At 44.2% G+C, this 15,082-nt stretch overlaps 1 protein-coding gene across 5 annotated transcripts in view; it reads left to right on the top strand.

The window, feature by feature from the left end:
• The window catches only part of NICN1 (nicolin 1), an 89,364-nt gene that overhangs the window by 42,341 nt on the left and 31,941 nt on the right, over positions 1-15,082 (top strand). For all 5 annotated transcript variants that reach the window (XM_030207508.1, XM_030207507.1, XM_030207506.1 and 2 more), the window contains one exon: positions 3,615-3,728. In XM_030207508.1, the coding sequence (XP_030063368.1) occupies positions 3,615-3,728 (114 nt within the window). The remainder of the gene's footprint in view (positions 1-3,614; positions 3,729-15,082) is intronic.

The raw sequence follows: 15,082 nt of genomic DNA on the forward strand, positions 1-15,082 counted from the left end.
TCTGCTTTTCGTACATTAGTTCTTTGAGAGTTCGAAGAATTCAAATGAGCTCCACGCAGAAACTCTAGAGGTAATCTAACAAGAAGTGAGAGGGATGCTTTGGAGTCTCTCAAAAATAACTAAGAAATAACTATTAGAAGAGCAGATAAGGGTGGGGCCATTGTGATTTTAAATCGTCTTCAGTACACAGCAGAAATTCTGGCTCAATTACAAGTGTCTACAGATTATTTGCCTTTGCCAGAAGATCCCACGCCTCAGCTTCAAGAGTATATCTTGAGAATAACAAAGGAAGCCTATGCGACAGGGATCTTGACACAGAAAGAATTTCATTTTTTGAACACGATGAATCCTAAGATACCTGTTATCTACACGTTGCCTAAAATTCATAAGAGACTTATCGATCCGCCAGGTAGACCTATCATATCGAGTAGAGGCTCATTATTAGAACCTCTCTCGATGTTTGTTGATTGTTTTTTGCAACCTTTTGTAAAAAGTGGGGCATCTTACATAAAGGACACCACCCACTTTCTACAATTATTAGAACCATACAATGGAAAAGTAAGTGGTATGATTATGGTTACTTTAGATGTGTCCTCCTTATATACAGTTATACCACAAGATGAAGCCCTTGAGGTGATCGAAATGTTCTTAGAAGAACGAGAACCTAGTCGGTTCCCTACATTCTTTATCTTAGCATTAGCGGAACTAGCGATGAAGAAAATTTTTTCTTGTTTAATGATCAGCTGTTCCAGCAAGTGTCAGGTGTTGCCATGGGAGCAACCATGGCACCGTCAGTGGCAAATCTATATATGAGGGCATTTGAGCAGAAATTCATCTATACAACTGAGCTTTATCAGCACGTGGCCCTTTGGGTCAGATTTATTGATGATATCTTTCTATTATGGACTGGTGATGAAGATCACCTTTTGCAGTTTGTGTCTGTCTTAAATAAAAGTCATCCACGGATTAAGTTCACAGCACAGATGGATGCAACGCAAATCTCATTTTTGGATGTATTGATCATTAACACGAATGGAGAGATTAACACCACTGTATTCCATAAATCGACAGATAGGAATACTTTTTTAAAATATGATAGTTGTCATCCAAGACCTTTAAAAGACAACTTACTGTTTTCTCAGTTTCTAAGACATCGGCGTATATGTTCCACGGATGATGAGTTTAAAGTGCAATCCAAAAGACTTTCACAGAGATTAGCGAAGAGAGGCTATCCTGAATATATATTACGGAAGGCCTATAAAAGGGCTAGATGGAACACTAGAGAGTTGTTACTGACCCCGAGGACTGACAGGTTGAATGTTTCAGATGATTACATTACTTATGTTACTCAATACAGTATGGACTCCCCTAAAATAGTGAATACTTTGAAGAAACATTGGACTTTAATCAATACATTACCAGCCTTTGAGAACGCTAAATTGAGGTTGGCATACAGTAGGAGTTTAAATTTAAAAGAACATTTATGTCCAGCAGTTTTACCAAGTTTGTCATCTATTGCTGGACCTCCTGACAACATGAATGGCCATTGGAGATGCGGTGCCTGTAACTATTGTTCGATTATGGACGAGACCCATGTGTTCACGAATCCCCCTGATGACAAGATCTATGTATTAAAACAATACACCAACTGTAGATCAAGTGGGGTAGTTTATTGTCTGCGATGTCCTTGTAACAAGATATATGTGGGGCAGACGATGAGGATGTTAACCACAAGACTGAGTGAGCATAAGAGCTCTATTCGGACCAAACGGACTGGGCTGCCGTTAGCGACGCATTGTAATATTTATCAACACTCCTTTGAGGATTTGAGACGTGTGGTGCTTCAATCTATGTATCAAACTAAAAGAGATGGAGATTATTAGAAGTTTCTGCTACAATGTGAGCAAAAATGGATATTTAGATTACATTCCCTGCACCCGACAGGTTTAAATCATCGGGTTGAGTGGAGTCACTTTTTTTTAGAGCTTTCCTATTGGTGTTTTGACTTGACAACATCTGACGTCAGATTTTTTATAAAGCAGCCATTTTGACCTGTCTGTGAGTCAATAAGAGAGCGTAACATTTTGAGCTGACTTCCCTTCCAAGTATGTGTGTGATTTTTTTATGATTTTCTAAGTTATGATTTAACTGTAGTGCTTTCTTTAATGTGAATATTTCTTCCTTAGACAGTGCGTTAGAGGCCCTGAAGCAGCCTTGCGAAACGCTGGCCATCGTCGGCCCCGCACTTGTGGAGAGAGAAGAATTCAGCGTTTCACGCGATCTATGAAGCACCCACCATTAAGATGTGTGGTGTTTATTTAATGATGAGAGTACTATAGTAAAAGTTTACCCATACAAATCAAGCAAAATTAATTAAATTTAAATAGTTTAAGCAGTAGCGGTTTTTTGTGCCTATGATGAAAGCAGAGTCCTTTTGACCCGACATAGCTTCTTCAGATCGATTCAAGACCTGGAAGCTTTTTGAGGCTTTTTCCGCTGTTGAGGTATATGATTTGCTACCAATAGTCATTTTTCTTTGACAGCAGTTCTTATTGTGTGTTTATTAGTAAGTCGATCTGCAATCGGACATATTTGTATATTAGTTGACTTATATTCTGCCAGTGTTGCTACGCTCATATTAGCCCTCTCCTCAAGTCTCTTCATTGACTCCCTATCCGTTTCCATATACAGTTCAAAGTCCTCTTATACAACTGCATTCACTCTGCAGCTCTTCAGATCCTCTCCACTCTTTATCTCTCTCTACACTCCTCCTCGGGGAACTCTGTTCATCAGGTAAATCTCTCTTATCTGTAACTCTTGTCCTCCACTGTCAATTCCAGACTCTATTCCTTTTATCTTGCTGTATTGTATGCCTGGCATAGACTGCCTGAGTCAGTATGTCAAATTCTGTTTTTGGCTGTATCCAAATCTAGGCTAAAAGGCCCACTTTTTTTAGGCTGCTTGTTCAGTACCCATGTCGGTTTTATCATTGCCACCATAAATAATTCCCTTATTTGTCCTGTTTTTCTTGATTAGATTGTAAGCTTGTATATGTTTAGTGTACAGCACTGTGTGTCTAGTAGTGCTATAGAAATTAGTAGTAGTAATAGTAAAATCTGTGTTCTGTGACATCACTTCCTGTGTCATATTCTGTTAGCTTTCTGATAGACTGTCTGGTCCCATGTGGTGATGGCAGGTGGGAAGGCACATGTGTGTGTGGTGGGGCTTCCAAAGGTTTCTGGAAAAAAAGCTGGGAAGTTTCCCATGCCAGGCTCCATCGGATGACATCACCCATACATGTGAATATGTCCTCGGAGAACACTTGCTACAGGTGAGCAACCTATGCTTTCCCTACTTATTCCTGAAAACTGTGAAACAACAACAACAAAAATCAGATAAAGACAAAGATCAAACTAACAATTAGAATAAAGGAGGGAGCAAAGGAGGCCAAAATTAGGCAAGTTGATGTTTTGAGTATTCTAATTTGCTTAACAAACAGGACTTAGAAGATCATATGTTCAAACATAGCTGTGAGAACCTCATTTTCCATATCTGTGAGAATGCGTATATTTACTGGGTAGCCAATGTGTGTTTTCTCTTGTACTTTCACACAGATGCTTTGTGATCTTGATCAGGTAACATCACTGCGTCTAATCCTGCGACAGCCCTCACCGGTGTGGCTACATTTCAGCTTAGAGGAGCTACAGATATACCACTGTGGGCAAGAGGTGAGTAATATAGCCTGTCCCCTTTCCCCCTGTTTTCCTATCATTGTACAGGAAGAACTTGAATGTATTCAGAACTAAAGGGCTTAGTTTTGCTGTTTGATTAGATTACCCTGGCTCAGAATAATACCTTTCCAAACAACCACTGGAGCACTGTGTAGCCATAATGCCTAGCACTTGGTCTTCTTCACACAGACCACTAAGGTTTTGTTCTCAGATCAGGCTGCTGTGCTCTGAGTCTGCTGGGACTAGGACTGGAGGTATACTTGGGGTCAAGAAAAGTCCAGCACTGGCTTTATTCAACATCTAGTTGTCATCCAAGGAGAGCACTTGAAGCACGTCCAAGAATTCAGTCCTAGCTGTTCAGCATTTGCTCAGAAAGGAGCTCCTTCACATTTGACTCGCCACTGGTGTCTCTTGTTGCTGAGAGCAGAGCCTACATGTTGGTCTGGACCTAAGCATCAGGTACTGGTCACTTTTTTCCAGACAACCGATCAGGTCTGCCAGACTGGTCAGATTGAGCATGAGATTTCTAATTTAAGATACTTCTTTCCAAGGACAAGCATAGACCATAGACCGGTGACATTATCTGTCAGAGCCCTGGCACAGATGCTACTCAATGTTCAAAACTTAAAGAAGCCTTTGGCAGTGCCAACTGCACATGCTGCCATCCTGCCTGCCTCAGCTACACAGGACCAGGCAGTCTTTTTTCCATGGGGCTGAGAGTATGCATTTTCTGCTCTCCTCGTATTGCATATCTCTGCCTTTCTTTCTTACTGGTGTATAAGTTGACATAGGACCTTCTTTTCTTTGTTTCCTTTTGTGGTTCCCTTAGGCTTTTCTTGTGGCATTTTTAAGCTTTATTATTTTTCCACAGCTCTTCAGTTTGCTTAGGCCTGAGCTCTCCATCTGAGAATTTTACTCTTTTTTTCATCATTGAGTTGTTTGATTTTGCTGTGGCCATTTTAACTCTGATGTCTCAAACTCCCAGTGGTTTTTAAAAGTCCTCTAGGTGCAGTAAGGTCATCTCTATGACTGACCCTCATAATTGGTGGTGACCCTCTGTGAGTTCTGTCCCCAGATGAAGAAGAGGACCCTTTACATAAGTACATGCCATACTGGGAAAGACCAAAGGCCCATCGAGCCCAGCATCCTGTTTCCAACAGTGGCCAATCCAGGTCACAAATACCTGGCAAGATCCCAAAAATGTACAACACATTTTATACTGCTTATCCCAGAAATAGTGGATTTTCCCCAAGTCCATTTAATAACGGTCTATGGACATTTCCTTTAGGAAGCCACCCAAACCTTCGGTCACTATGGCGGTCATTACTTCCCCTGTGGGGACAGGACCCAACCTGTAGTGTGTTCTTGCCTCTGAGGGGGAACGCAGATTTCTCGCCAGGTAGTGAGAACCGAATTCTGCGGTGTCTGGAGGATGGGGGGGGGGGGGGGGGGGGTGTCACTATTGGAAGATGATGTTAGAGAGGATGGCTCCCTCTTATCGCTTCAAGAACTTTTTTCTCATGGAACACAGGGCCCAGCGGTGGTTCTTGCATATCTCCAGTTGTCCCACTACCTGAGTGCTTTGCCAGCGGGTACTCTTTCGGTGGCTTTCGGTCAGCAGCTGCGGACGTTACTGGAAGGAGACGCTTTGGGACAAGTATTGGTGTCGTGGTTTTGTACAGAACTGGCAAAGCACTCGCGACCTAAGTGTCTGCAAATGTTTGCTGATCGCTGGGGGAAGGAGGTGGGTAAAGCACTGGCACTCAGTGCTCAGTCCCTGCTAACGACGCTTAAGGGGGGTTTACGGGTAGTGCATAGTGCAGATCTACAGGAATGCCACTTCCGCTCAGTCCATAGGGCCTATTTCTCTCCAAAACAGGCTTGCTATGCAGGTATAGTGGATAGGGTCTTGCAGGAAATGTGGCATGGTAGACGCCTCATTATATCATGGGATGTGGTAGTGTAGATATATAAGGTCATTTTGGTCAGCACTGGTGGGGTTTCTCCAGGTAGTGCTTGGGCACCAGGTTGCCCTTACATTTGAAAAAGCGATTTTTTTGTACACTGGGCTGGTGGGGAGCGGGGAGTGTGGGAGAAAAATTGTTTCTCGGAAAGGCTTGTATTTTGGGTAAGAAATGTATTTTCAATCATTGGATCATGGATCACCCCCCCCCCCTTCCATATGGTATTGGAGGAACAAGCTGCATCAATACATGATATGGGAATCTAGGGGGGCACACTTATCACCAAGGAGGAAGCAGAGGTTCCTTGCGATTTGGGAGGCCTACTTGAACAAACTTTCACCAAGGGCTCAAAGTCAAATTCTGAACAAATTCCCCTCGAGTCACTGAGGGAGGATGGACAGGAGGAGACCAGGCATCACAGGGGAGGGAGGGTGGGGGGCATAAGGTTTAAGAAGCTCAGATAACCAAATTGGGAAGTTGGGCCCTGAAGAGTGTAGGCCCTCACCCCAGCGTTGATCTTGTTAAGATGTTGTAGTGAGGGAAGGGTTGGGATAGGGTACTCGCTTGCCTACCTTCTTGGAGGTACTGTTTATGCAGGGTTTGGGGTTTTCGTTGGGAATGGGAGGGCTGAAGACGGAGGGGTTAAGGAAGAAAAATTGATGATGTACTACAAGCACTATGTATCCTGGGTGAACAGTTGATCATTGTTGTTTTGCATTCTGTTGATGTATACTCCCCAGATTGTAGGGGAGCATGTTCACTGAACACCCTGTACTGTCATCAATAAAAATTATTTCAAGTTAACAGCAATTAACAAGCAATAATGAGCACTAATTGGCACTGATTAGAATTTACACGCACTACTCGCTAAGCATATTCTATAATGAAGTACGCTGAACTTCTAACGTGCGCAAGCAAAAAGGGGTGTGATTATGGGCAGGGAAATGGGCATTTCATGGGCATTCCGAAATTTACACACGTAGTTATAGAATATGACCCAGTGCATGTAAATCTATGTGCTGGGATCTACGCCATGTTTTCACTGATGTAAATGGATGTGTGTAGTTTTTCATTTTTATTACATTTGTACCCCGCACTTTCCCACTCATAGCAGGCTCAATGCGGCTTACATATTATATACAGGTACTTATTTGTACCTGGGGCAATGGAGGGTTAAGTGACTTGCCCAGAGTCACAAGGAGCTGCCTGTGCCTGCAGTGGGAATCGAACCCAGTTCCCCAGGACCAAAGTCCACCACTCTAACCACTAGGCCACTCCTCCACTCAGTGGGAAAATACCTGGATAATCGTGAGCTCCAGAGCGTTAGTATGAGAGAGCCTTCTCCAGTCACTGAAAAAGAGGTAAGTGCAGCCATATGTGAAGAACAGTAAGGGCTCAAAACACGAAAAACTAAGAACAGCTGAGAAAGTGTCGGAGTAGAGTTTGTTCCCCCGTAGCACAGGGAGCAGGCCTGACAATCTGCAATAGAGCCTGATTACATTCACAGATAAAGGTAAAGCTACAATGTAGTAAATTTAAAATGAATCGGAGAACTCAACGTGTAATTAAACTCTGGAATTCGTTGCCAGAGAATGTGGTAAAGGCGGTTAGCTTAGCGGAGTTTAAAAAAGGTTTGGGCGGCTTTCTAAAGGAAAAGTCCATAGGTCATTATTAAATGGACTTGGGGAAAATCCACTATTTCTGGGATAAGCAGTATAAAATGTTTTGTACTTTTTTGTGATCTTGCCAGGTATTTGTTACCTGGATTGGCCACTGTTGGAAACAGGATACTGGGCTTGATGGACCTTTGGTCTTTCCCAGCATGGCAATACTTATGTACCATCCCTCCTCGCTTTCCCACTGCAGGAGCTCCATAGATTTCACCAACCCACCAATGTTTTAGCTTTGCTTTCTCCGGAGCAGACAGGTGGGTGTCTTGTAAGAAGGCAATAGTGGCCCTCTGATTATTGAGAGTCTTTAGAATTTTTTGTCTTTTTATTGGGGAACAGTACTCATTCTTTAAGAAATAAGTCCGCGAAGTAAGATTCAATTCAAACAACCATCCAAGGGGGCATCCCAGCCACCCCCCCCCCCCCAGATCTAGCCAAAGCCTTACCGCTATACCTTTGTGCAGCCCCTGAGAGTCTCCGGATAAGCAACCAAACATCACTACTACAACTACTATCCCATGCCCTTCCCTCCCCTCCCGAGCCCTACAAGATACCCCCCTGTCTCCCTCCCTCTTCCTCCCATAACCCCCACCTTTCCACTTCCATACTTGAAGCCCTCCCCCAGTAAGAGAGTCCAGAGTAACCCCCAACATAAATCAGCTCTATCATTGCTTATTCCTCCCCCCCCCCCCTTACCACTGTTCCAGTCTGAGCCCCCTAATACCCAAGTGTGTATCTGACTGCTAGCAATAAGAGAGAGAGAAGAGAAACAAAAATAAAAAGGAAATAAAATACCCAACAGTAAAACAGTTGCTGCCCTCCGTTCCCTCCCCTCCATCCCTCCATAACATTCTTCTCGTTTGTATTCCCTTCTCCCCTTCTGCTGCATTAGGAGTTTGTGGCCTCTATTGAACTCATCAAGGATGACAAACCAGAAAAGAAAAAAAATCCCAGCTATGGTTTTAGCTGTCCGGTTCCTACGCCCTCCTCCCACCCATGCCAGGCACATGCTCCTGCTCTGACATTGTGCTGCACTCCCATGAACCCCCTTGAGTCATATTTGATAAGCCAAAATCACTTCCGAAATGAGGTATTACTAGAAATTAATGTCCCCTGTCTAACAGATCAGAAGAATGAAAAACCGTGGGAATTGTGGGTGAGAGAAAAACAAACAAGCAAAAAAAATATATATATATATTTTTCTTGTCCCGTTGAGGCGACAAACACTCTACCTTCTTCTACAAGTTCTCCTCCGCTAGGCGTGGGCCTGGGACAGTCCAACCAAGATTTATGTATGTTATCCTTTGGGTTACATTGTGAGCATCTCCACTATTGCGTCTGTCATGCTGCCTGCAGTCCATCCACATATGGTCGCGCATCTTCAACTGTGGCAAATAGGTGAACTTGCCCGTTTTCTATTATCTTGAGCTTCGTGGGGTAGAGTAGGCTAAATCTGATTTTCATGCCAAACAACTTAGAACAGTGGGGCAAAAGCTTTACGTGCTATTGAAACTTTAGCTGAGTAGTCTTGAAAACACAGGATGCGGGTGCCCTGGTATTCCAGTTGCTCTCCCGCTCGCAGAGCTTGCAATATCGCCATTTTGTGAACATCATTTAACACTGAAAATTACTACTGTAGGTGTATTTGATCCCTCCATGATTCCAGAAACTTTCTTATGTCATTCTTGGGGAGCGTTTCTGCTAAGCCCACCAGGTGAAGGTTGTTGCGGCGGGATCTGTTCTCGAGATCCTCGACTTTTGACTCCCATTCCGTGAGACGTGCTAGGAGCCTAGTCTGCTCCACTGCTGCCTGTTGCATGGAGTCTTCGATGTTCCCCACTCTTTGCTGCACCATCTGGAGCTCTACCATCAGAGTTGTATACCGCTCCATTCCGTCCAATTTGTCCAAAGTTAGCTGTAATTTTCTGCCCAACGTTTGCTCTACTGCCACCTTCACCTCTGCTGTGATCTCCGCTGTCCATTGTGAACTTGGAGTCGGCGAAGGCGGCATACCTTTGCCCGCCATCTTTGCCTCGTGTGTTCGGCTTTTCTCCTTGGTCTCTCTCCTCGGTACCTTGGAAGCCATCCGCCCCTTAAAACCGGTCGGGCTTGAGCTGTTAGGACCCCCTCGCTCCTGGAGCTTCTATCTCGAGTTTCTGGGGGGGGGGGGGGGGAACAAGGCGTTCTATAGCAGATTAATGCAGGTTACTCAGGAGCAGTGGTCACGCACTCCCTCGCTACTCCATGACCCAACCAGAAGCCTCTTGTTAAGTGCTGTTATTGTGCTCAGCTTGTTAAGCTTGTTAAGTTACGTGCAGTTATAGAATTGGCACGGATCTCTAGGCGCACTACATAGAATTCAGGGGTCTATGATTAACAGAAATCTGGCTTCATGAGGGTGAAGAAGCCTCCCACCTAGCTATTCTGCCTACCATTCTGCCCAAATTTCTAAAAAGGGAGGTGTGGTAGCTGGAAAAAGTGGTCACCCATATGCAACTTACTACCTGCTACCTTGACCTTCTACAGTCCAGTTGAAATAGGGTAGATCGTCTCACTCTTACCCCTAATATTGGATATGATTTGTCAAAGCCTATCTAGTGGGTGGGTGCCTTCCTCTTGGAAGAAGGCTGTGATCACCCCTATACCAAAGCAATCTTTATTTGATCTGTTGCTCCCTGAGAACTATAGACCAGTTTCAAACTTATGCTTTCTTTCAAAGATGTTGGAGAAGATTGTCTTTGAACAACTTCAGGCTCAAGTACAGCAACTTTCAATTCTTTTTTTTATTTTATTTTTTATTTATTTATACAAAGTTTGAATAATAGAAACCATAATCCCTTGTGTACAGCAGTTGTCATCTCATTGAACTTATTTCTCCAACATTATCATCATCTTCAACAACCGCAGAAGCACAACATATGCAACTCCTAAACTAATACATCCCCATACTAATCCTACCTCCCTCCCCTACCCCCCCCCCCCCCCCCCGCATTACGGTGAGGCTGACCTACGAGTTTGAAATTGTTCATATAATTGCCATAGTTTATTGAATGCCTCCATATTACCCCTCTTAAGTGTTTGTTAATTTTGACATTTGATATAGGAAACTCACTTTATGACATATCACAGAGATATCTAGGAGGACCCTTTGCTTCCATGCCCTGGCAAGTGCTAGTTTTGCTGCCACTAAATACTGGGTTGCCAGCTTGTGGTGAGCGGCTTTAACTGTAGGGGGTTTAAAGTGCAGTAAACAATGTTCTACCTTGTCTGGATATGTACATTGCAACACTAGACTTATCTGAGCAAGTACTGCTTTCCAATATTCCCTCACTTTTGGACATTCCCACCAGATGTGCATGAATGTTCCCCTTGCCCCACATGCATGCCAGCACTCAGCCGAAGCCCCAGTGTATATGTGCTGTATTCTGTCTGGTGTATAATACCACCAATAGTACATCTTGGACCCATTCTCTATCGTTGATTGTGCCAGGGACGGCTTAAATAGATACCTATATCCTTCTGCCCAAGTCTTCTGTGTGAATGTGCTCTGCAGTACTTCCTCCCACCTTTTTATGTAGTGCCTTTGAGGGTCTGCTCGCTGCAACAAGGCCATATATAAGCGTGAGACACTACCCCTTCCACCTCCTTTTCTCAACGCCACTTCTAACGCTGTTTTCTCCAGTTCCAACTCTTCCCTGGCCCATGAAAGAATATAGTGCCGTACGCTACAATAAAACACCTGGTCTCTAACAGGGAGCCCATATTCCTTCTGAAGACTATCAAAACTAACCATCCCCCCATTATTTCAGAGCTGACCCAGAGTGTGTAGCCCTACTTGGGACCACTCCCTATATATCCTGCCTTTTTCTCCCAACTGGAATTGCTAATGGACGTCTGCAGGAGGTACCTTCGCTCCAGAAACCACCTCCTCCTTATTTGATACCAAGTGGCCAACAAGTGACTTACACCCACTGGAGTCCCACGCATTTCAGCTAATATCTCTCTTCCTGGGAGCCAAAGCACATCTCCCAGTGCACGTGTTCCCATCCAGGTTCTCTCCCAATGTAACCACTTCCTGTTGGTGTATGGGTTCCAGGCTGCCAGTATCCGCAGTTGGGCCACCTGGTAATAGAGGAAAAGGTTTGGGACGCCCATACCTTCCCTCCCTTGGGGCTGAAACATAATTGTTCAACGCACCCTTGGGGGACGTTTCCTCCAAATATAAGCAAATAGCTTATGATTAAGCTGTGCAAAGAAACAATGGGGATGGGGAGTGCCATGAAGAGATATAGTAGTTTGGGAAGTAACATCATTTTGATGGCGTGAATCCTTCCCATCCACGAGACATTCAAACCCTCCCATCTATCCAGCTCTGCCATTAATTCTGTAATTTTAGCTGGAAAATTTGCCTTGTATAATTCTTCTACTTTTGGCGTTATCTGCACCCCTAGATATTTTATAGACTTGGCGGCCCAAGTAAATGGGAAGGCCTCCCTAAGCTGGGGGATCTCCCGAGGCGGGACCGTTAGATTCTACAACTCGGACTTGGTGATGTTAACCTTAAAACCAGACAGAGTCCCATACCTCTACCACTCTCCGTACCAAGGTTTCAGGCTGTATCAAAGTTAAGAGCACATCTTCCGTGAATACCATAAGCTTATGCTCCCTCAGCCCTCTCACCCCCCCTAATACTCGTATCCGCCCGTATTGCACATGCCAAGGGTTTCATAAAAAGAGCAAACAATAATGGCGATACCGCACACCCCTGTCTAGTTTCTCTATGTAATTCTAATGGTTTAGTATATGAGCCATTTATTTTTAATATAGCTAGCGGTGCTTGGTATAGTAATTGAAGCCAACTCAGATAGCGCCCTCCCATCCCCACCCGACGCAATACAGCAAATAGAAAGTCCCACTCAACTCGCTCAAAAGCTTTTTCAGCGTCAATCGATAACAACACCGCCGGTTCCTGCTCATCCCTTACCTGTTGAACCACATGTAACAGGCATCTAATATTATCAAAGGCCTGACGTCCTATAATAAACCCTGTCTGATCCTAATGAATTAGTTTGGGTAGCACCGTTTGCAAGCGCCTAGCTAATATTTTTGTGAATATTTTGTAATCAACATTAAGCAATGAGATTGGCTTATACGAACCGCACTCCTGCGGGTCTTTCCCTGGTTTTAACAAAAGAGTTATCGTCACCAGCCGCCAAGAGTATGGAAGCTCTTGTGCCAGATCAAATGACTGAAACAACCTTAACAGCGGGGGGGGGGGGCCGAAAGTGACATATAATTTATAAAATATCGCAGGAAATCCATCCGGCCCTGGCGCTTTCGCCAGGGGAAGATCCACAATGGCCCACTCCACATCTGCCAGTGTTGTTGGTGCCGACAACGTTTCCGACTCCCCCTGTGATAAATGAGACAAGCCGGATTCTTTGACATATGTCTGTATCTCATTCCCTGGTGCAGCCTGTTCAGACTCATAAAGTTTGGAATAATATTCATAAAATATCTCTTGAATTTGTTCCATCTGATTTACAACATCTTTGCTTTTTAAGCTTATTAGCTAACAGCCTGCTCGCTTTTTCCCCAAATTCAAAATATTCTTGCTTTGTTTGTTGTAATTGATTCGCTAACTCAGCCAGTTGTATCTCATTAAGCCACAACCGGCATTGATGTAACTGCTCAGTTGCCTGAACATCAGACGGGTCTGCTTTATGTGTCTTTTCTAATTGCATTATGTTTTCTCTTAGTTTAACCTCTTGCGCCTCCCGAACCTTACCCAAATGAGCCTTCAGTGCTATCAACTGCCCCCGCAAGACCGCTTTAAATCCTTCCCACAACATTATTGGCTGAATTCCCCCTACATCGTTAAATTCTATATATTCTCTTATATGTTTTTCAATCGCCGATACATCCCCTGGCTCCCTCAAGAGAGCCTCATCTAGTCGCCAGTATCATGGCCCCATTGACCTCCCTGCTGTCCTTAGTTCCATTACCACTGGAGCATGGTCTGACCACGTTCGCGGTTCAATATGTACTTCCCGCAGAACCCCAGCAATTGCCCCATCCCCTAGCAATAAATCTATCCAAGAGTATGACTTATGCGTTGATGAAAAATATGTGTAATCCTTTTCTTGTACATGTGTTACTCGCCAAAGATCTATCAACCCCTATCTAGCCATAAACTTCCCCAGAGCTACTCTATCCTTCCTAGCATATCCCACCTGCCCAGTCGAGTTGTCTAGGGAGGGATTCACCGTAAGGTTAAAGTCACCACCCATTACCAGTGAGCCCTGCACATTTAGTTGTAACACTCTCTCCACCTCTTCTAAGAACGCTCCCTGCCCCTCATTGGGAGTATAAATTGTAAGACATGTATAAGTCATATTATAGAGAGATGCTATGACCATTAAATATCTTCTTCTCTTATCTGCTAGGGTTTTAATTATTTGCCAAGGGTGAGTATCAGAGAACACCATGAGCACGCTGCTCTTTTTCTGAGAAAGTACACTTGTTGCATGAAACACCTTTGGGTAACACCTGTGTGCCACCACTCTTTTTTGACATTTTTTCAAATGAGACTCTTGTATCATAATTACATCAGCTTTCAACCTTGTCATGTCTTTAAACATCCTCTTACGCTTCATTGGGGAGTTAAGGCCTTTAACATTCAATGTAACACACTTAAACATTTTTTTTAACATCCACACATATAGCTTCCCTCTAGCCAGCCTCCACCTGATGCTTTGCCCATTCCCCGTACCCCACATCCCCCCTCCCCCTCCCACCCACATCCTTATAGGACATCATGCTCAATTACCAACTGGAAACATGTCTCTTACGGAAGAAGTGTCGTCTTCTGCTCTCTACCAGCCTTTCTTCTAGTCCACCTCCTTAATTCACTTAAGTTCATCACAGTTCACGCCATTGCTTTCTATACGAGGCCAACCACCATCAGTTGTTCTTCCGTTCGCCTCACTTTCCATTGTGAACCATCATCTGCTTCTCTGACCCGTCCATGCGAAACTCTGTGCCATTTCGGCTTGTTGCTATGTAGCCTTCCGACTTGGTCCTTCAGTTGACTCGACTTACCCTCTCCAGGTTGTCGTAAATATTTCTGAGCCTCCTCTATCGATGCCACTCATCGCTAATTGCCTGCTTGGAGAATACTAAGGCAAAAGGGTATTGCCATTTATATGGTATCCCCTCCTCCCTCAATTGGGCTGTTAATGGACGCAGCTCACTTCTTCTTTTTAAAGTTGATGCCGAAAGGTCTTGATATATTTCAATGGGGTAACTTTCCCAAGTGATGGGACTTGCCGCTCTTGCTTTTTTCATCATCGCTTCTTTTAGTTTGAATTCAGTGAAGCATGCAACAATGTCCTTAGGCTGGTTAGGTTTCCTCACCCCCAGTGCCCCCTGGGCCCGTTCAAGGCGTATGGTCGATTGAATACATGGTTCTGCACCCGTAGACAGTAGCTGAGGCGCTATTGATTGCGTCACTGCCTCACAATCATTAAATTCAGGCAGTTCAGGGACCCCTCGGATTCGAATATTAGCGCGACGGCTCCTATTCTCTAAATCTTCAACTTTGTCCATTAGATAATTAGTCTCAGCTTTTTGAGCCTGCATTTGCTGCTCCATTGTGAATATGGGCTCTGTATGCTCCTCCATACCGTTTTCCACCTCTGCTACGCGGGTGCCCAGT

The sequence above is a fragment of the Microcaecilia unicolor genome, chromosome 6 (assembly GCF_901765095.1).
Source record: "Microcaecilia unicolor chromosome 6, aMicUni1.1, whole genome shotgun sequence".
Lineage (NCBI taxonomy): Eukaryota > Metazoa > Chordata > Amphibia > Gymnophiona > Siphonopidae > Microcaecilia > Microcaecilia unicolor.